Below are 23,345 nucleotides of genomic sequence, written 5' to 3' on the forward strand. Positions count from 1 at the left end.
TGCAAATCTGGCACCTGCTGCGATGCCAAGGCGTATATTGAAATCATTTCAAGTCTTGATGGAACCACGAATGTAAGACTCTAATTTGGAATCGACTGCCATGCATTGTACCCAAGGGGTCTGTGTACCTGTGGGTTTGCAATACTAATTTGTTAATCCTTAAGATTACTTCTTTTGACCCTACTCCCGTCCTCGATCCTTGTCATTGTGGTTTTTCTTCCTCCTTGGGAATGTCCAAGGTTTCTAGTGTGTAATTTATTTTTTACTCCTTTTTTTTTATTAATATACATATTTTTCATAAAAAAATTACAAATCATGAAAATATATAAATTCACTAAGTAGAAAAATTATAACAAAAAGATATTTTTATAGAGTAGAAGAAATGAACAAACAAATAAAATTAATAAAAACTAATTATCCCCAAAAATATTAATGTGATTTTGACGGAGAAACACAATTACTATTTTTGAAAGTTGTTTTCCTTTTATATGTATAGATAAATGAACTATACCCAAAAAAAAATTGTATATTTTTTAACCAAAAAATTATACTATCTGCGTCCATAAAAAATAGTTCTAGTAAGGGGCGATATGAATTTTAGTAAAAATGGTTATTGTATTATGAGAGGAGAAATGGTTCCACTTAAAAAACAATGTTTATAATGATGCTCACTCTCTCCCATTACAAATGTCACATTACTTTTGGGCACATAGATTAAGAAATTTGTAATTAGTAGATAAAGTGGGTTGATGAAAATTATTTAAATATTAGGTATAGAGAGAGAATATTTTGACAAAAAAAATGAAATTTGTAGTGGGACATCCCATTATGGCTCAAATAGAAATTTTATTAAAAAATGAAAAAAGAGATTCAAGAGATAAAACAAAACAAGCGAAAGCACCCACGAGAAACCACGAGTAACCGAAAAACGACCAAGACTATGAAAATATTTTTAGAGGGTCGTCCTTGTCAAAAGAATCTTCGTCGTCCAACATATCTCCAAATTTTTTCTTTTGTGTAGAGGCCACAGCCGACATAGATCGGGCTGCATCGGAAGAGAAGTGAATCACAAAGTTTTGCAGAAACTCTCCTCCAGACTGAGCATGCTGCACTTTATTCAAGAACTCCACCGGCGACGGAGTATCAAGAACGGCGCCTTGCAAAACGGTACCAACAGCACTACTAGCTGCCTTTTGGAAATCTAAAGACATACCATTCTTGATTATACTCCGGAGTCGGTGCTTGATAAAGGAATCAGAAACCTTCCCTTTCTTGGTAGCACCTTTCGGACGCCCCCGGCTTCAAGGTATGGGAAGATCATCAATCACTGCATTTCCTGGCATCACATCCGAAGCTGAATAATCAATCGCCGAAGGAGGCGTCCCATCCGGGGACTCATGCCGGGTCGACATCCTATTATGGAAAGTGGGACATTTGTAATGGGACGGATGGAATAATTAATTGTATTGTGAGTGGAACCCTACCATGTGATAGATAGTTACCAAAACATGGAAATGGATTAATTTTTGTGGACATCCCAAAATGACAAAAATTGACTATTTTTTGTAGACGAATGAAGTATTTTATTAAAAATAAAATTTGAGTATAGTATGTGTATTAATTTATAGGCAATTAACCCTTTAATGTTTACTAGCAGTGAGAACGTGCGATGCACGTTTAACACATGCGATATTATACAATGAAAATAAATATATAGGTATTATTATATAGTTTTGAATATTTTTATCAATTAATTGTATTTATTAAATTGACTTTAATTAAAATTTTAAAAAGGAATCAATGAAACTATTAATGAATAAATTTAAATGTAAGAAAGTAATATTTAAAATATATGCCTAAATAAAATGCAAAAATATCTATGAAAAACATCCTAAATTAGTAAGACGAATTTTAAATCTTTTATTGTTTGTAAGAGCAGAAAGACTTCAAAGTATATGAAAGAGTTTAGTGCCCCAAATTACCAATAAAGTAAAATTGTGTAAAGAAAAGAGTAATGTTGAATGCAATGTTATCAACAGAATGTTACTAACATTACTATCAACATGCAGCGGAAATAAATAACACACAGGAATACTTTTTTCACGGATTATAAATAACCCGTGAGTGCCTCAAGGCAAAAAACACTATGTTGAATCAACAATACAAAGTACAGATTTGGATCTTCTTGGAGATCTATCTTTACAGAATGACTGCCTAAGATAAACCAACCTATCTACTTTCAGTACTACAATGTTCATACAACACAGAATCCAAAACAGCCGAATAACAAAAGTTAATCGGACAAAGCAAACAACCTGCTACGCTCCAATGGCCTTGCACTTCAACTCTTGCCCTCGACGTCCCGTCGATACAAAGATAGACTTTACAGATTGGCTGCCTAAGTCTACTTCGTCAAAGCAATCCTTGAAGAACCGGTGACACGTTTGCAGCAGGAAAATGACGAGATGGTTGTGAGTGAATGTTGAGTCTCTGATTTTGCACTTCCAAAACGCAAGGATGAATGAGGCTTCTTGCTGCTTTTATAGACCTTCATGTCGTGGTTAGTTTCCTCTACTTTCCACTTCCAGAAGCTTCCAATAACCGCTGCAATCCACCTCTGAAAACTGCTAGTCGACCAGTCTGGAATGTTGGTTGAAAGATCATGGCTCCTTAAAAGTAGGAACAAACACCCCACTACTTTGGATCATGAAAAACCGCCTTTCCATTTATTGAAAACGTGGTCAACAAGCTTGAAACCTTTATTCCACAACCAAAGAATAAAAAAGAGTGAAAGGAAGGTAAAGATTAAAAATATACATTTACCAATGGAGAGTCAAAGTATGGAGTCAAGGCAGACTCCGGAATGTTGGTTGCAACCCAGAAATGTTGACACCATGAATGTTATCAACATTCCACCCAACATTGAAAACACGTATGTTATCAACATTGGTCCCAACATTGTCGGAGTCAACATTGACTCTAACAGTATATTTTTATTTTTTTCACACACTTAAATCGAAAAGTTTAAAACTACAATTTATCATATTAGTAAAATTAATTATAAACATTATAATTAATAGAGATACATTGTTCTTCATTGGAGATAATATCGCCCGTAGTTATGATTTTTGCTAATAAAGTAGTAGTAGAAACAAAATTTGTAGTACGAACTGAAGACTGTGGGATCAATCTTTTTAATGTTTTGATGCCAACCTGTTTCGTTCATTGGAAAAAGAAGTGGATATTGCAATGGATTGTATCATTCGTAATAATGTTTTATTCTATGCTTGTCATCGGAATGAGCATGAACTACAATATCCCGCTTCAATGAAATATTTTTATTATTTCCCTCAACCCATATAGCTGCAACTTGATCTGCATATGGAGTATTATACATTCGTTGTGTAACACCCCAATTTTCATAAACTTTTCTATATAAAATCTTTGAAAAACTAATAGATAAAAATAAAATTCCTTGACTATCAAAATTTAAACTAATTTAAAATCAACTTGCTAAAACTAAAGTAGTAACATGAAGAAAAAAAAAACAATAAATTACAACTTAACAAGTTCAACTTAAATTTCTATGGAAATACTAAATCTCTAGTCATTCTCGACTTCCATGGCCACCTCAACTCCATAACTGCAAAACTGAGAAGATAAGGGGTGAGCATATTGAAAATATACTCAGTGAGAAACCATGCACATATTCACATACGCTTAAACATGCAAATAATTCACATTGTCATACACATATACTGATAATGTTTATGCAAATAATTCACATTGTCATACACATATACTGATAATCTGATGGGCGAACTGAGAGCCCCTGAACATGTATTTCAACATGGCTGAATTTCTGAACATGTATTTCTACATGGCTGAACATGTATTTCAACATGGCTGATTTTCTGAACATGTATTTCTACATGGCTGAACATGTATTTCAACATGGCTAATATTCTGAACATGTATTTCTACATGGCTGAGCAAGTATAATCAAACATGAAATAAGAGCATATAAAAACATACATGAATATAACCACAAGCATATAATCCCTCACCTTAAAGTCGAAGCTAAATAAATCAAATCCGGAAAGAAGGTCTTAATAGCGCCGCACCAGAAGAATTCGTCAAAATCGCTGCTGAACAGACCAATCAGCTTCAAGCCTTCGTTTGAAGCCTCAAACGTCCTCAAATCGTATTTTGCCCAGAAATACGACTTCTTCGTCTTCGAGAGAGCTTTCCGTGGCCGCCTGTTTCGCTTGAATCGGAGTTCTGTGGAGGAAGTTATGGCCGTTCTCCCGAAACTACCAAAACTTGATTTCCTGCGAAAATCTAACTCCACACGTTTCTGGCCCTCTCTGCTCTCTAAAACCCTAATTAATTAGTGTGTCCGTCTCTTTTAGGGTTTGAAAATAGATCCCATATTTATACTAGTTTCTAAAGAGCTTTTGATAAATATAAAAAAATTATTTTCTATGTATATCTCCTACTAAGATAAAGAATAAAGATGATAAAAGGAGTTCTAATTCTAATAGGAATCATTAATAATAATAATAATAATAATAATAATAATAATAATAATAATAATAATAATAATAATAATAATAATAATAATAATAATAAGCTATACAAGAAAATACCATTAATTAAACTTATAAAATAAATCTAAGTTATCGGGGTGTTACAACCTACCCCACTTAAAATAATTTCGTCCTCGAAATTCTAGTCACGATTCTTGAGCCATATAATCTAGTTCTATGGTGAGGTAACTTCATCCTTCGCACGTGTTCCACGAACCCGTAGTCGCTACTCCATGTATAGCAGTCGTACACCGATTGCAGCCTCCTAATCCTTTCATATCTCTCGCATTGTACACGCAAGAATTCACAACGTTCACTTAATCTTTCATATTCTTCGCGCAATTTCTCAATTCGTGCTTGTAGGGTAATTTGAGCTATAGTGGGAGTTTGACGTGTCCGTGCCATCTAACAATTTCACAATTTCAACTATTTCTAACGAAGATAAACATAATAGTACTAGAACATAAAGGCATCATAAAAAAATGTCATGTAAAACATCATAACGGCCATATACTTAAACAATTAAAACACATACCTTGGAGTCGATGCAGCACATGAGTTTCGAATGACTAGCCTTATTTAACCCTTTAAGCTTACTTAAACCTTTTTAAAAGCAAAATAATTTTTTTTAGCACGAGTCTACAGGAACGTAAACCTCGCTCTGATACCACTATGTAACACCCCAATTTTCATAAACTTTTCTATATAAAATCTTTGAAAAACTAATAGATAAAAATAAAATTCCTTGACTATCAAAATTTAAACTAATTTAAAATCAACTTGCTAAAACTAAAGTAGTAACATGAAAAAAAAAACACAATAAATTAAAACTTAACAAGTTCAACTTAAATTTATATGGAAATACTAAATCTCTAGTCATTCTCGACTTCCATGACCACCTCAACTCCATAACTGCAAAACTGAGAAGACAAGGGGTGAGCATATTGAAAATATACTCAGTGAGAAACCATGCACATATTCACATACGCTTAAACATGCAAATAATTCACATTGTCATACATATATACTGATAATGTTTATGCAAATAATTCACATTGTCATACACATATACTGATAATCTGATGGGCGAACTGAGAGCCCCTGAACATGTATTTAAACATGGCTGAATTTCTGAACATATATTTCTACATGGCTGAACATGTATTTCAACATGGCTGATTTTCTGAACATGTATTTCTACATGGCTGAGCAAGTATAATCAAACATGAAATAAGAGCATATAAAAACATACATGAATATAACCACAAGCATATAATCCCTCACCTTAAAGTCGAAGCTAAATAAATCAAATCCGGAAAGAAGGTCTTAATAGCGCCGCACCAGAAGAATTCGTCAAAATCGCAGCTGAACAGACCAGTCAGCTTCAAGCCTTCGTTTGAAGCCTCAAACTTCCTCAAATCGTATTTTGCCCAGAAATACGACTTCTTCGTCTTCGAGAGAGCTTTCCGTGGCCGCCTGTTTCGCTTGAATCGGAGTTCTATGGATGAAGTTATGGCCGTTCTCCCGAAACTGCCAAAACTTGATTTCCTGCGAAAATCTGACTCCACCCGTTTCTGGCCCTCTCTGCTCTCTAAAACCCTAATTAATTAGTGTGTCCGTCTCTTTTAGGGTTTGAAAATAGATCCCATATTTATACTAGTTTCCAAAGAGCTTTTGATAAATATAAAAAAATTATTTTCTATGTATATCTCCTACTAAGATAAAGAATAAAGATGATATAAAAGGAGTTCTAATTCTAATAGGAATCATTAATATTAATAATAATAATAATAATAATAATAATAATAATAATAATAATAATAATAATAATAATAATAATAAGCTATACAAGAAAATACCATTAATTAAACTTATAAAATAAATCTAAGTTATCGGGGTGTTACACGTTGATCTAAGTTGACATCTTTAGAAATATGAACCTGAACATCGTCCATTGAAGGATAATCTTTCAATCTTTGAAAGAATTTTGCATACAAGTTGACCTCTAAAATTTCCATGAGCATATTTACAAGTGCTTCTGGCAAAATTTGATTTTGCATTATATATGTTAATTTTGTTCTCAATTTCACTTCGTGTGTCATAAAAGTATAGTTGAAAAAACGCTGGAGATGTATATTGTGGAATCAATCCACGAAGATCATGATAAATAATTCGTTATGCTAAAAAAGAATATACTCTCCGTCTTGCAGATGCGAGTTCTTTATCCAATTTAACACCGAACAAAGTAAATGAGAATATACTATTATAAGTACGAATATTCCTACTGAAACTCCAGAGAAACTTCAGAAAATGCAAGTTTAATGACTAACAAATTTTCTAAAAAAAATGTTGTAAGAGACAATAGAATCAAATAGATCAAATTGTTAATTGAAAAATTAAATATATTTATATTTTTAATTTAATTAATATATTTATATATTAAATTTACTCAATTCAAATATTATGTATTCTTCAAAGTTTTTTTTTTTCAATATTTTAACGGATAAACCAATTACATATTCCCTCAAAATTTGAAAGTTGCAATATGTGGGATCCATTGGAATTTTAAACGTATTTTTCAAAATTTACATATTTCAATGAGTATAAACATGTCGTATTGGAATTTCAGAATTTTTTCCTTTCAAGAAAAAAATATATTGCCAACGAAGAAATGGTGAGCTTGTGATCACTATGCAAAATTTAGCCAAAACACATTATCGACGGTGACATAAAATGGTTCACAAACTAATAAAAAACGAAGAACACGTACACGAATATTATATTTATACTCCTATACTAATTAAACCAAATAAAACGCTAATTAAGTTTCTCACCAAACCAATCATATAGTTCCTCATCGATCATCTCCAAAAACACCATATCAGAATACCATGGATTCCGAAACTACCCCTACCAGAAGCAATGATGAATAGACGGAAGTAATAGATGTGGAACTTAATCAATTTCTAAACTTGTTCCCAACATGATAGGCAGTAAACAATCATTAACTGACGAAGCGAGTATCAAAACTAACCTCAAATGGGCCTTCGAAGAGGGAAGGCGGCTACCGGAGAAAGACTAAGAGTGACGGTGAAGCACGGCGGACCGGAGGCTCAAAGTAGAGGCGAAGCACGAAAGATAGCAAGGTAGACTGGAGGCTCAGAGGGCCGAAAGGCACGGCACTGGTGTAGACCAGGCTAGAGATTGCTGATCGGAGCGCAGTAGCGAAAGAGAAGAACAACGAAATCCAACCAGATCACTGCTGAAGACACTCACCGTGGTTGAATATATAATTAAAGGCGAAGGTTGAAACATTAGAAAGACTGATATATAAAAATATGATAGATATAGGTGATTAATCTCCTTCTCTGCTCCTCAATTCGTCCGACAACACAAAACAAAACAAATTGAAACATGAAAGTTTAAGGAAAAAAAACTTAAAAACAATCCATGACCTTTGCAATTGTCTTCCTCAAACTGACAAAGGCCACTGTAATACCCCATTTTCCTCGAGCTAAGTTTAGAATAATTTTGAACCTAGATTTAAGATGATCCACGCCGGATTGAGAAAAAGAATTTGTTTTAATTCCAACAAAAATGATTTACAAAAGTATTTGTAAATTTAGTAATTAAATTTACATGCATTGCATATTTATTTAATCAAGCATTCAAGCTTTTAAATGTGAGTATGTGAAATTTTTTCATGTTGGGCCTTATGTTTTATTTACATTAATTTGAGTAAATAAAATCAAGCCCAACCCATCTTCAAATCAAGCCCAACCCATCTTCACCAAGATATTTCACTCCACCTCCACCGCCTCACTATTCCCCCTCTTCAAATACACACCTCCTCTGCCAACACCCAATCTACTCTCTCTCTCTCTCTCTCAATTCACTCACTTTCCCTCTCTCGTTCCAACACCCGAAGAGAACTTCAAGAACAGCACCCAGCGAATTCAAGAACATCAACCATAGCTCATTCTCGATTCACACTGCAGCCCAACATTCAAGCCAAGGTTTCATCTATGAAGTCCTTTGCCCTTTCATTCTTACTCATGATCGAACAAATGATTTTAAAAACACATGTGCATACTTTGTTATGCTTTTATGCTTGCATACTTTGGGTGTCGGTGTTATAAGAATAAGGATAAAGGTAGAGTCTTGATTTATGTTGCTGTAAATCGAGATTTGAGCGTGTTGTACATGTTTTGTGGAGTTGGCTGTGTGGCGGATAAGTCGAGAGTAGAGGAGAGTGAGGGTAGCGGCCGTGGCTTGCTGCGGTCGCCGGAAACAGAGGGAGGTGACGGCGCTTCGCCGTTGCCAAGGAGGTGATCGGCACGAACTGTACTGGAGAGCTGAGAAAGAGAGTTGTGAGGTGTTCAGAGGTTGGGGGTGAAGAGCAGAGCTGGGAAGGCCAGAGCTGGAGGGCAGAGCAGAGCTGGAGCGCAGAGCAGAGCTGGAGGGCAGAGCAGAGCTGGAGCGCAGAGCAGAGCTGGAGGGCAGAGCAGAGTTGGAGGGCAGAGCAGAGCCGGAAGGCAGAGCAGAGCTGACCGCCAGAGCTGAATGCCAGAGCTGAAAGCCAGAGCTGAATGCCAGAGCTGAATGTCATATCTGAATGCTAGAGCTTGAATGCCAGAGCTGAAATGCCAGAGCTGAACGACAGAGCTGAATGCCAGAGCTGAAATGCCAGAGCTGAATGCCAGAGCTGAATGCCAGGACCAAAGTCAAAGCTGGATGCTAGAGCTGAACAACAGAGCTGAATGCCAGAGCTGACTAGCAGAGCTAGAATGCAGAGCAGAGCTAAATCGCAGAGCAGAGCTAGATTGCAGAACAAAGCTATATCACAGAGCAGAGCTGGGATACCCGAGCTGTAGAGTAGAGCTGGGATAGCCAGAGCTGGTAGAGACCAGAGTTAATGTAGCAGAACAGAACGGAGTAGAGAACTTGTGCATATTAAGTAAACACTTATATGCTTAAGTATGAAATGAGTCATGCATTGCATCATGATTTAATTGGTTTTATATAATTCCAATTACAAAAGAAAGATGAGTAAGAATATTGTTGGTGTTCTTAACTCAAGAGAAATGTTTTCAATTATTTATTCATTAAATTTTGAAAACCCGGCTAAGTGAATCATAAAATGTTAAGCACTTTATCGTGACTTGAATTTGATTTAAAGAGACCTATTGAGAATAGATTTCTTGTAGGCCTTGAACCTCAGGAGGATTAGCACTGCTATTCCGATTCAGAGATAAGTTAAACGACAGGCTTTGCCTATTCAGGTGGGCTTATTTTACAAATGTATGATTGAGCTAATGAGCTTAAATATAAACTGTTTATCCAATAAAGTATTTTTGTGCACTCTACCATGTTTAAGGCTCGCCACAACGAATCAATTGAGGTTCTCTTATAGCCTAACACGTTATTTGAGAATTGTGTACACTTGTTAGCTGACTCGGTGGGTTGATCTCCATCGGGCACTAACCAGAGGCGTTATAAGGGTGCTCAACGGGATGTGTTCCGGAGCATAGAAATGATAGGCCTGTCTGGATTAATTTTCGAGGTTTATTTTACTTGGCTGGGTTACGCCCTCAGTTCAAGTCAGCGGGAGAAAGAGATCCGTCGGTGACTAAATGGTCCGGGATCACAGCGAGTAACAGAATGGAGTGTGCAAACGCGTGAAAAAAATAATTAAGTATTATATGAAATGTTTTAACATGCTTAGAAGTTATTTCACTTCAAAAACCTTCTAAGTCATGTCAGTATGATTGGATAAACTGTTCTTCAGATTATGAAATGTTTCAAAAGTTGCAGCCCACTAAGTACATTAGTACTTAGCCCAAAAATCTTCAAATATTTTTCAGGTTAAAGGCTGGTGCTGACGGGATGAGCTGAGGCTAGAGTTCAACTCCTTATTTTGACTTCCGCTGTAGAACTAGCCAGTATCTGTCTTTTGTTTTCCTTAACTTAAGACCTATTATGTTGTGACTCTAAACATATCATTTGTTGAGTCGAGACTATTAATTCGCAAGTATTTCATTCCATAAATGTTGGTTATCTGAAGCATGACACTAAACTTGTGATCCTGAAGTTATTATGCTTGTTGATTGATTTGTATCACTTGAATACCTGTCTTTCTTCATCCAAAGGGGTAAGCCCGATTATTATCCCTTTTATTCGGATTTAACAAGGTTTTTCCCTTGTTCATATTAAATGATGAGTCGTACCCCAGTTATCGTTATTGTTTCAAAAATTGGGGTGTGACAACCACTCAATATTGCTACTCTCTAGAAAATTGTAACCCAAAATCGTGAGATGTGCTCCTGCCCCTCACATGAATTTTCACCTCTCAACTTTTTATGTTTCCGCCACCAGGATGCTTTCCATCCTCAAGATAATAACATGAGCACGATTCAGATATCTCGAGTACATGGTAGAAGAGGAATAGAATTCTAATGCAATAAGTATTCTTTATAGATTTGGGTGACAAATAAATGTATATCAAAATAAATTTATATTTTATAAATATATAAAATAAAATATATAGAGGGGTAAAATAGGCAATCCACAAGTTGTCTCATATAATGCTTAAGCTCTTTTTCAATTAGTATAGATTATTTACTACTTTTCTTTTCATTTTGCAAAATAAAATATATAAAAAAATTGTCTTACAAATAAATAAATATAACGTATATACTCCCTCTGTCCCTCTAATATCTTCCTTTATTTCTATTTCCGTTCGTCCTTAAAACATTTTTCCAATCTATTTTTTGAAATAATTCCAATAACTAGTACCTTTGCAATCTTCACTTTTTATGGAACTATTTTTTCACTCATCAAATACACAAGTAACAATAAAGTGAATCTTTTTCTCCATTCACAACCTAATAATAATATTACCCTAATATTAATTAAAACTTGCATCATAAAAACATGATGCACATTATTAAGAAAGGAGAGAGTAATTAATAATTGTACTAATATTATTAATGAATAATTTTCCTTCATTTTTGACGGGCAATAAACTAGTTTCAAAATTACAAAGGTACGCACGCACAACTATGAGTATGAAGTCCAATTGGTGAAACCCAATTAACATATGAGATGTCTAATCTTCGCCCTAACCCACCATCAATTCAAATTCAATCATCAATTGGCCCTTAATCTATCGACAAAACAGTCAATTTATACGCAACCCCAACCCAATCTTCAGCAGTTGTCGGAAAAAGGTTAGAATTAGAGCGAGAAACGATAGATGTGGAGCTCCTCATCTGCCCTCCAGGTCAGTAATGGTCAATGTTCTATCTTCCGACTCAATGCATGATGGCGAAGTACTGCTTCTCGCAAGACTGCAATTTCTCTCAATAAAAAACCCAGGCTCTTTAGGTTCTGCCAAAATTACTCCATCGTTTCCTAACATTGAAACCACAGATGACATCTTGGGCCTATCTTCTGCAAATTTCTGAACACATAATAATCCCACTTGCATGCATCTCTTCACTTCACACTCCTCAAATGTATCATTCAAATACTCATCCATCAACTCCACAATCCTGTTTTCTTTCCATAGCAACCATGCCTGCCACAAGGATATATCAACAAGTAAGTTTACTGAGAAAAAAATTGTTTCATGAAAATGGCATCAAAGTATTAATTTGTATACATGGCCCAAGAGGTTAAGATAGTGGTCGGAGTCTCCATATCCTCTGTTCTTTTTCCCACTGATTATCTCTAGCAAAACCACTCCAAGACTAAAGATGTCAGATTTCACTGAGAATTTCCCATCAATTGCATACTCCGGAGCCATGTATCCACTGCCATAAAAAGTATTCATCTTATTGCCACCATAGAAAATAATGGAGGAGTTTGTTGATATTAAGAAAACTTACTATGTCCCAACGACCCTTTTTGTTCTGGCAAGAGATTGATCCTCTTCAAATATTCTTGCTAAGCCGAAATCTGATATTTTTGGATTTAAATGTCCGTCTAGTAAAATATTACTCGTTTTGAGATCCCTATGAATAATCTTTAATCTGGAATCGTGATGGAGATATAGCAGTCCCCTTGCAATTCCCATGATAATCTTAAAACGCTTAGGCCATGTCAATAGTCTCCTCCCACTGTGATCTGCAAATAATCATATGAATATTTTTGAGATTTGGCAGGATGAACAAGTATGGGATTTCACAAGCTAATCAAAGTGTACCAAAAACAAAGAGGTCAAGGCTTTTATTCTGCAGGAATTCATAGATTAGCATCCTCTCCTCTTCTTCAATGCAACATCCCAATAGTCTGACAAGATTTCTGTGTTGAAGTTTTGCAATCACCATAACTTCATTTCTGAACTCTTCCAGACCCTGTTGTGAAGATTTCGATAATCTTTTGACAGCGATTTCTTCTCCTGATGGCATATTCCCCTGCTTATGCAAGTTAGAATACGAGAATACTTTTAATCCAACTTCAGCACTCTCACTTAGAACGTTACCTTGTAAACTGTACCGAAGCCTCCGACTCCAATCTTGTTTTCCGTTGAGAAATTATTTGTGGCTTGCACAATAGTTGCCATGTTGATCATAGTTAATTCTAAATCCTCATGATTCCATTTTACTGCTAAAAGGTGAGAGCAAAAAAGAATAAATGCTTCAGCGTTGGCTTGAGTTTATACTTTGAATATGAATAAACTCTGTTTCTCAATGCAGTCAACTACAGAAGTTCAATTGTTACCTTGCCCCTTTCGTCTTGACATAAAAAGTACAGCTCCATTGATAATGGCTGAGACGAGAACACCAGAAGCAATTGATACCAGTATGAATTTAGTAGGCCTTTTATTCACCTCCTCCTCTAAACCTCTGCTAGAATCTACAGGAAAATTCAGGCAGCTTCTATGCTTAATGATTCATAACATGCTATGATGTAATTACATACGTCACAGCGTAAAGAAATGGAAGTTACGAAACTACTTACCTAGTTCAGAAAGTGGCACACGGATATAGATGTTCTGCTTACTATCTGCTGCAGAAAGTCCTTTGGTATCCATGAGATCACCAAACCACATCAAGCAGCCGCTGCCTCCGTTTGTAATGAACGGATTAGCATATGCTGTGCAACTACAGTTTTTAAAACACTCACCTTTGCACTCACCAAGGCTCATTGTTGTGTTTAACCAAAATCTCAACATATCAGGATACTTCACTCCTCTAATCTCTTGAAATCCGTCTCCACCATCACAATTCAGTAGTTTAGTCCTAGTACATCCACCCGACCAATCTTGAAGGTCCCAGTCCTTTTGGAACTTTGGGGCGAAACCCTTAAAACACTGGCATCTAACTGGCCTGTCGGATCTGCAGATGCCGTTAGGACCACAACTACCATACTCATCACACAATTCTTGAGGAAACGTGATGGCAAGATTCCACTTGTCTTTTCTGGCATTCATGGTATGGCGCAGGATCGTACCAGATGTGTCTAAAATAGTTCTTACCAGAAGTGAGCTCTCGTAGACCTCTCCGATGGATATTAACCTCTCTTGCTTGAAAACCAAATCTACTTTGAAAATGGAATTGGGAAAGGGTGCGCCACCACAAAAATGCATCCCATTCCACTGTCCCACTCGATATCTTTTGGTTGCCCCTCTTAGAGTCACCACCTCAGCCAAGCCCCGGTTTTGGATCCTGTGAACATAATCACCAGAAGATGGATCGTCCGGACTTCTCCATGACGTAAGATACCTCTCAACACCAGCATCAACATCATCCACCAATTTCATTCCTGGTAACATGGTGTCAGTTGGATAATCGAAACTCTGCCATATGTAGCCCTCCGTCGTGCTTGTGTTGTCGTTTAAAAGAACTAAATTTCCAGAATCCAGGAGCTGCAAAACAGGATTTGTTGCCACCACTGATGAATTCGCCAGCCATATAATGCTTTTGCCACTGCTAATCACAAGACTTCCATTTCTGGAAATCATGAAAAGTGGTGGTTGTGAGGCAGTGATGGGATGGTTTCTGTTTGCAACCCAGACTACTACTTCTGGTGTGCTCTTGTACCATATTCCCATGAATCTATTTGAAGATTTTCCAGGTGAGAAGAAACCCATTTCAAAAACTTTGTTTTGAGAGATCAAAGTCTGCCCAATAACTAGCGTTTGATATGGTAAAAGACTGCACTCGTCAACTGCTCCAACTGTTAAACTCAGAAATGGGATGGAATGAAGCAGACAGCAGATGATTGAAGTATACAGGCACAACTGCGCCATGTTCAAATCTAGTAACTTTGATTTCATTCACAACTTTATGTAGATATTATGTTTTGTATCTCCATTATTTTAGATGATAACTACACTCATGTTATTTTCCAGTGGTCCATAAAATGAATTTAATTCATGTGTTGACTAAAAGTATAGTCATTATTTTAAATTCGTATGTAAAAGTTGACTTAGATCTTGTTTGATTATTTCAAATTTCCACAGAATTTATGTTGACAATCTTTAGTAAAATTATCAAATCTCTATGTGAAAACATTATTTTTGGCAGTGTTGGTTTGTTAGAATCTCAACTGATGTTCCTTTCCGATGGAATAAAATTTGAACTTCTCGTTCGTAATAATCCTATTAAAGTAGTTTGAAATATTTTTTTATACATACATCGGTGCTTCTTTATATATACAATAATGTTTCTCTTTTGTGTCAAATACTTTAATTAATAGAACACTCACGAATATCCATGGAAGTCCACCCAATCTATTTATTACACACAATAATATTTTTCATCTTAATGTTTATGGGGCACACTCTAGTTTCCACGGGTGACCTGGCCCGGACCCGGACTTGACCCAACTCGACATCCTATTCGGATCTAATCCATTTTTTGGTTGTTAAGAATTACTATCACTTTTATTTATCAATATTATCACTTTTATTAAAGGGGTAATAGCCCGACTACACAACTTTCTCCTTTCTTCTCTCTTTCGTTTTCCTTTTCGTTGGCAAAATCATTGACTACAACTTTCTCTTCCTCCTATTCCATTTTTCTTTTCATCGGTAGAATCATTGACCAGTAACTGCTCTAAGGAGTTACTGCTCTGAGAAGATTCTTGTGTTCTAGCCGATAAAAGTTGAATCTGAGAACATGGTATGTATTCTCAATTTTTATCAAACGAAATATGTGCTTATGTAGCAAATAGACTTGCTTGCTAATCTCGAAGCTAGCATGTAGTATATTACTAGAATGTTTCGCTCAAAATCCCAAATTATGAATTAATATTAATTTGATATTTTGATATATTTATATACGTTTTGTATTATTTTTCTTCTTGGTTTTGAAGTATGAGTACTCACAATTTTTTGTCCACGTTAAGCTTACCTTTAGATAAATTTTTTCTTCACCAAAAAAAGTATAATGTCAACATACATGATCAATCTCAATGCACCATATAGAAATTACTTTTAAAAATAATATTAAGATTAATTACTATATTGCCATATCATGCAGTAGAATTAAAAGTGTGAATTTTACGTTTTACAGAGCAAGTTAATTTAGGCATATACCCAAACTAGGGATGGCAATCTACCCGCGGGTAGTGGATATCCGCGAAAACCCGAACCCATTAGGGTGGGTTTGGATACCATTTGATATCCACGGATAGTTTTGTGGGTACAATTCACTATCCATTTAGTTCGTGGGTATGGGTTTAGATACTTACTATCCATACCCGCGAAACCCGTTTACCCGCGAAAAATACCCGCCAATTACCCGTCAATTATCCGTCAATTACCCGTCAAATATCCACAAAAAATTCTATAAAATATGGGCTTTAAATACATATTTTGAGATTATGGGCTAGTATTTTATATTTTAAAATAGGCCCAAACAATAAGGCCCAAAGTCTAATACTGAGCTAAATGAAAGAATGGAAGCTTTTGGACTTGTCTTGTAGATGAAGAAGAAGAGTTCAATGAAGAGGGTTCTATTTCTACTGTCGAGCAATTATAGACATTGTTCTTTGTTGGATTTTATATTTTAGTTGATGAATTTGAACATTGTTCTTTGTGAATTTGAATTTAAACATTGTTCTTTGTGGATTTGAACTATGCTATTTGTGTTGATTTTTTTTTTCTATTAAATTTGTTGTAAATTTATATTTAAATTCTATTTCGTGGGTATCCAGCGGATAGTGGGTATCCGGCGGATAGCGGGTATCCGTCGGATAGTGGGTGACGGATACCCGTCGGATAGCGGGTTTCGCGGATACCCGACGGGTAGTGGGTATCTGCGGGTAGCGGGTTTGGATACCATTTGATATCCATGGATAGTTTTGTGGGTAGCAACCACTATCCATTTAGTTCGTGGGTATGGGTATGGATAGTCATTATCCGTACCCGTTGTACCCGATTGCCATCCCTAACCCAAACCATTTGCCTATGTATGAGTTGGATTTTTTTTATTAATCTTTTTTTTTTTTAATATTAAACGTGATATTGCAATCACATAAATATATCGACAAAGAAGACTTTCACAAACGAAAAGGAAACGTTCTAACCTAAAATAGTAAGTAATACAATGTTTTGAGAATAATATTCATTTATAGATATACAATAAATAATATTTTATTATATTTAAATCTATTCTTTATCCTTGGAGGTTCTATGCTACATAAATTTAAAAAGGTATCTAATTGCACTTATTGTGGTGCTACGAAATTTTAATACAAGCCTCCAACTTTTTTTTATGATAATAAAAAAGTTATACTTCCATTTTCTGAAATTTTCAAAGAATTTTAGAATTGTTTACATCTGAACAGTTGAAAATAATTTTAAATTATACTCCCTCCGTCCACGAAATATTGTCCTACTTACCCATTTTTCCTTGTCTACAAAGTATGTTCTCGTATCAAAACCACGAAATATTTGACAAATATAACTATAAGGGACGTGATAGAGTGACAATTCATATAACCCAAAATGATGACCAAAACCAAGTTGATGAAGTCAAACAATTTCAAGATGCACGTTGGGTATGTGCTCAAGAAGTGATGTGAAGAATTTTTGAATTTGGTTTGAATGACATTTCTCCGGCAATCATCAACTTGCAGCTTCATCTTTCAAATAAACAGTTTGTAGCCTATCACACATCCCAAAATTTGGAAATTTTTTCGGGGTAGGATCATGTTTCAAAAATAATGCAAATAATACTCGCTCCGTCCACCAAATGAGTACTCATATTTTTTTTTGGTTCGTTCATCAAATGAGTATCCATTTTTTTTTTTGTTAAGTAAACCCCATACTGTTGGATTTGTATACTGAAAGCAAGAACCTTTTATGCTTGTATACAATGATTCCTATGTTCATTGTTTTAATCTCCTATCTGATTGTGTTCATGATTGCATATGTATGTTCTTTATCTCTATATAAGTAGATTATATGGTGTGTTGTAGATCACAGAAGACCATATAATTGGAATAACCTTAAGAGATATAAAATGATCACAGCCGAAATAACTCTAGGACAAGTTATTGGTTTAGGCTGCGGTATAGTTGGAAGTAGTTTGTCTTGGCTACTTGTCTATATTGGTACGTCATAACGTATTGATAGGACTACAGTGAGATGTATTCTTCTATCTGACTAAAGTGAAGAATCAAAGATCTCGGTGACTTATAAGATCTTAATACTAATAAGATTTCATATACATATGTTAATTCGTATATCACTTTGACTTACTATGAGTGAAAGTTATATAGTAACTTGAGTACTCTGTATCTTGGGTGATAGCGGTTAATATATGATATTTGATTATCTGTATTAGTACCTGTATCCGATATATGATAATGACATCCCTTAAGGAGCTCAATAATGTTTATTGTGTTAAACCCTGCAGGTTGATTAAGTTCAGGCGCAATAATAAGGTTTGAGTGGTACTGCTTAAGGATTACAAATAGATTAATTAATTTAAGCTGTCAGAGCTCTAATTAATTAATGGATGTCGGATATTTTAAATACGAGGATTTAATGAGTCTAAATACAAGCCCCGACTCATCACCGGCAATAAAGGGGTAAGTCAATATTGGTTCTCTAGTGGAATGAACTAATATTCATAAATTAATTGTGGTCTGGGCTGACCATAGAGAATTAATTTATTTGAGGCCCATCTTTATTCCTTGTATCTGGTCCCTGGACTGGCCCAAAGTCTCCTAGCCCTAGAAGGAGTAGAAATCGTCCCCTACACCTAATCTGCGCCCCCTACACGTATTTAATTATTTAAATACAACTGTCAACTCTTAGGAAAAATACACTGATAAAATATTAGGGTTTTGGAGAGCTGTGGGGCGCAGGAAACGTGAGGAACATTATTTCTCTCTTGGGACTTTCATAGTTCGTTGTCCATCCAACGGTGAAAGCTGAGCGGGATACAGTTCAGAAGATCAGAACTGGAGTCTTTTGATTCGATCATCGACAGCCTCTGCATACACTTTTCAAGTAAGTATTCTTAACACCAACGTGCAGCTGTTAAATTCATAGGAGCATGTTAGGATTAATCGTTGTATGATAAATTAATAATAATCCAAGAAACGATCATCGGGCAAACGGAGCATTAATTCAGTTTAATATTCCTTCAATTGGTATCAGAGCCCAGTATTAATTTCTTGGCTCTATTATTAATTTATGTACGATTAATAATTGCGTTATTTTTACTGCTGTTGTTCTTCATGGTCTGTTGATTCGTGGGATACGTCGTTTTGACGTTGTAATCGTTTTTCACCGCGTGAAAATCCGTGGTTAGATTAGGATTGCAAATTGTACTCCCTCCGTCTGCCAAGATTATGTCACAATTACTATATCGGGCGTCCGCCAAGATTATGTCACTTTCCTTTTATGGCAATGGTCCCACCATCCTCTTTAATATTTTATCCTTACTAACACTCTTTATTTACAAAAAAACCACTCAAAATTCAATCTCAACCACTCATCTCATAAAGTGGTGGGACCCTTTCTCCACTACATCAAAATCATCACCAATTTTATTAAATCCCGTGCCCAAGCAAATTGCCATAATCTTGGCGGACGGAGGGAGTATTTGTTTTTTCTTCGTAATCTGTAAAACTGAGGAACGAGACGAGGACGACGACAAATCAACAACGGATGAACGGTGTTTGGAGTTGGAGTACCGGAGGCGTGCCGGGTGCGGAGCGAGCTAGACTGCCGACGCCAAGGGCAGCGCGCGCACGAGCGCTTGCGCGCTGTGCGCCGCGCGCCTAGTCAAGCGCCGTGCACGCTGCTGCTACTCTCGCTGAGGGCGCCGTGCGAGACTGCTGCTGCACACGCTGCTGGTGGCTGCGGGTCAGGCGAGCAAGGAGGAGGCAGCCGACAGGGGCTGTGCGCGCCCGGGGCCGCGCATGCGCGCTTTGCTCGCTGCGCGCCCAGCGGGCGACGCGCTGCCGCTGCTGCTGCCTGCGCCGGGGCCTGCCGCTGCAGCTGATGTTGGCGTGCTGCTGCTGCTCGCGGAGGAAGGCGGATGCCGAGCTAGGTGGCTGCTGCGTGCGCCGGGGGCGACTGTCAAGGGAGGTGGCGGCGGCAGCTAGGGTTTCCAAACCCTAGCTGCGTGTTTCAAACCCTAGGGGGCCCAAACCCTAATTTCCAAAGACGGGCCTGATGGTGCTGTTCGGGCCAAGTGTTTAGTTTTTGGGTTTTTCTTTTCTGTTTTAAATGTAATAGATTAGAATTTGGGGTTCCACGAATGGGTCACGAAGAACTTTATTTTGTTTTAATTCTGTTCTTTGCATGCCGTGGTGTTTATCCTTTATGCTCGTTACCTGCTTTTCTATGTCTTTGCTTGTTAATATGTTTTTGTTAACTGCGCTTAGACAAGCATGATAGTAGGTTTATCATTTTCTTAAGCATGTTTTAGAATTCTGCGAGCATGTTTTACATGTTGCGTTCTAGAAGAGCATGTTTAGGATTATGTGCTTGAGCATGAACAAACCTTTTGAACAAAAAAAGACTAAGCTGTTTTAATAATTTTTATGAATTTTAAAAATTATTTTTAGACCTCCACATGCGGTCTCAAGACAAAGTGATTGAGAATATGGTAAACGTCCACCCTAACGTGGCTTACTTCATATTTAATTTCACAAGTTTGTTAAGTTGAGATTTCTATTAAAAATATTTAAATCCATTTAAGTAGTGGGAGTTATGCGGTAAACGTCCACCCTAACGTGGCTTACTCGTATGATTTTCATAAGTACTTTAGAGGATGGATTTTAAATAAGATAACCAAGAGGTTAAATTGAAAGCGGTATGGTCCTAGTGAGTATGCCAATTTCAAGAATTTAATACTCAAGGTTAAATTGTGGTCGCTGCTTAGATATCATTTTAAGTACAATGTACAACTCCCCATCGGAGTCCCTTCTTGAATATGATATGGTCTAGTTAAAGTCCAGCTATTAATTTCCTTTGTCAAAAGGTCAAGTTGACATGGATGAAATTAAACGACTAGGTAAATAGTCTGGTTGAGGAATTCATGTGTAAACGTCCACCCTAACGTGGCTTACTCGTGAGATTTCTTGGGCAGTTGGAGGTTTCATTAATATTGTTTTTATCAAAAGGTTACAATATTATTGTTACGAATTGTGCTTCATGTTCTTACATGTTTATTTTGTTTACATTCAGATATGTCTATGTCTCCAATAATCTCTATTCTTGCAAACAATCCTCTCACCAGTCCAAATTATACTGAATGGAAACGCCACATTATGTACATTCTTGACGCTGAGGAGCACAGTTTTGTGCTTACTACTCTACGTCCTGCAGCCCTTACTGATGAGTCAACCGATGCAGAACGTGAGGCGCATAAAAGGTGGCACAAGTCAAATAATATGGGCAAGTGCTATATTATGATGACTATGTCACAAACTTTGCAACTCCAGCATCAGGTCATGGTTGATGCGGCTGAAATTATGCTAAACCTTTCTGAGGTTTATGGGGAGTCCGAGAGATCTGCTCGCTTTAACATAATGAGAGAAATCTTGGCATGTAAGATGAGCGAGGGCAGTTCTGTTCACGAGCATGTCATGCACATGATAAATCTGTTTGACAGGCTCGACTTACTCGGAGGAGGTATCGAAGGCGAAGCCAAAGTCGATATCATCCTGAACACTCTCCCCAAATCCTTTGAGCACTTCCGTCTCAATGCCGTTATGAGCAAAGTCAACTATACTCTTAATGAGTTGTTGAATGCTCTAGTTACAGCAGAATGAGTCTTGGGCAGTAGGAAGGAAGTACTTGTCGCTGCCAAGGGATCTGCTTCTTCGTCAAAAGACGGGAAAAAGAAGTACAAAGGTCTAAAGGGCAAAGGAGGCAAGGAAGCTAGTGGGAGTGGTAAGGCAGTTGGCCCTACTGGCGGTGTGAAGAAGCCAAGTGGAAAGGGAAAGTGCTTCAAGTGCGGCAAGACTGGGCACTGGAAGAAAGATTGTCCGGTGCTCAAAGCAAATGGACAAGGTATGTCACAAGTTCTAGTAACTGAGACATGCTTAGCTTCGTTTTCTACTCATTCTTGGGTAGTGGATACGGGAGCAACTGACCATGTTTGTTACACCTTGCAGGGCTTCAAGCCGACAAGGAGCCTGGAAAGTGACGAGATCATCATCTCCATGGGCAATGCGTCGAAGGTCGCAACTGTTGCTATTGGAGATTTATCTTTATGTTTTGGTGATGACATTTTAGTTTTGAGAGATATTTTATATGTGCCGTAGTTTCGGCGGAACATTATTTCTGTTTCAAAATTGTTTTTGGATGGATATTCTGTTACTTTTGATAGAGGTGTCTCTATCATGAAAAATAACAAGATTATTTGTTCCGGAATTTTGAACAACTCTCTCTATACTATTACATGTCCAATTAAAAATTCTGTCCATGTTGCATCTACATCACAAATCTGTCCAAATCCGAATAAGAGGAAATATTATTCTCATGAACAATATACGCATGCGTGGCACCTAAGATTAGGCCACATCAATCTAAATAGGATCCAAAGGCTCGTGTCAAATGGAATCTTGAAAGACTTTCAAGCTGTTCTATTTAGAACCTGCGAATCCTGTATAGAAGGAAAGATGACGGCAAGGCCTTTTAAGGCTAAGGGGAATAGGGCCTCGCATGTGTTAGAATTGATTCACTCTGACTTGTGTGGACCAATGTCCACAAAAGCTCGTGGAGGGTATGAGTATTTCGTCACTTTCATTGACGATTACTCAAGATATGGGTACATTTACCTACTTCAACGCAAGTCTGAATGCTTTGAGAAATTCAAAGAATTCAAGGCGGAAGTGGAGAAGAGATTGGGTAAATCTATCAAGTCATTGCGGTTTGATCGCGGTGGCGAATACCTCGAAAATGAATTTTTGCAATACTTATCAGATTATGGGATTACATCCCAATTGACTGCACCGGGTACTCCCCAACAGAATGGTGTAGCGAAGAGAAGAAATAGAACTCTTTTGGAAATGGTGCGATCGATGATGAGTTATGCATCGTTGCCTATTTCGTTTTGGGGATGTGCCTTGGAAACGACGGCTTACTTGCTGAATCTAGTACCGTCCAAATCTGTGCCTAAGACTCCCATTGAATTATGGTCAGGGCGAAAGCCTAGCCTGAGTCATGTGAGGATATGGGGTTGTCCTGCATACGTGCTTGACAAAGAGGCAAAGAAATTGGAACCTAGATGTGAAGTAATGCTGTTTGTAGGATATCCAAAGGAAACGAGAGGTGGT

General features: G+C 36.9%; 1 protein-coding gene across 1 annotated transcript; it reads right to left on the minus strand.

The window, feature by feature from the left end:
- Positions 1 to 11,584: 11,584 nt before the first annotated feature.
- Positions 11,585 to 14,865, minus strand: LOC131007658 (G-type lectin S-receptor-like serine/threonine-protein kinase At4g27290). Its single transcript, XM_057934580.1, has 7 exons — positions 13,554 to 14,865; positions 13,314 to 13,448; positions 13,075 to 13,196; positions 12,796 to 13,006; positions 12,479 to 12,716; positions 12,253 to 12,403; positions 11,585 to 12,168 (listed from the first exon to the last, which is right to left on the minus strand). The coding sequence occupies exons 1-7, from the start codon at positions 14,842 to 14,844 to the stop codon at positions 11,857 to 11,859; spliced, it is 2,460 nt and encodes an 819-aa protein (XP_057790563.1). The 5' UTR covers positions 14,845 to 14,865; the 3' UTR covers positions 11,585 to 11,856.
- Between the last annotated feature and the right edge of the window lie 8,480 nt (positions 14,866 to 23,345).

This window comes from Salvia miltiorrhiza, chromosome 2 (assembly GCF_028751815.1).
Source record: "Salvia miltiorrhiza cultivar Shanhuang (shh) chromosome 2, IMPLAD_Smil_shh, whole genome shotgun sequence".
Lineage (NCBI taxonomy): Eukaryota > Viridiplantae > Streptophyta > Magnoliopsida > Lamiales > Lamiaceae > Salvia > Salvia miltiorrhiza.

Bases quoted from the DNA above. Each gene is read 5' to 3' on its own strand.
- LOC131007658 (XM_057934580.1), bottom strand. From the start codon at position 14,844: ATGGCGCAGTTGTGCCTGTATACTTCAATCATCTGCTGTCTGCTTCAT. The intron at 13,007-13,074 runs GTAACGTTCTAA...TTGCATAAGCAG, and splicing joins GCTTCGGTACAGTTTACAAG to GGGAATATGCCATCAGGAGA. The intron at 12,169-12,252 runs GTATACAAATTA...TCCTTGTGGCAG, and splicing joins ATCTTAACCTCTTGGGCCAT to GCATGGTTGCTATGGAAAGA.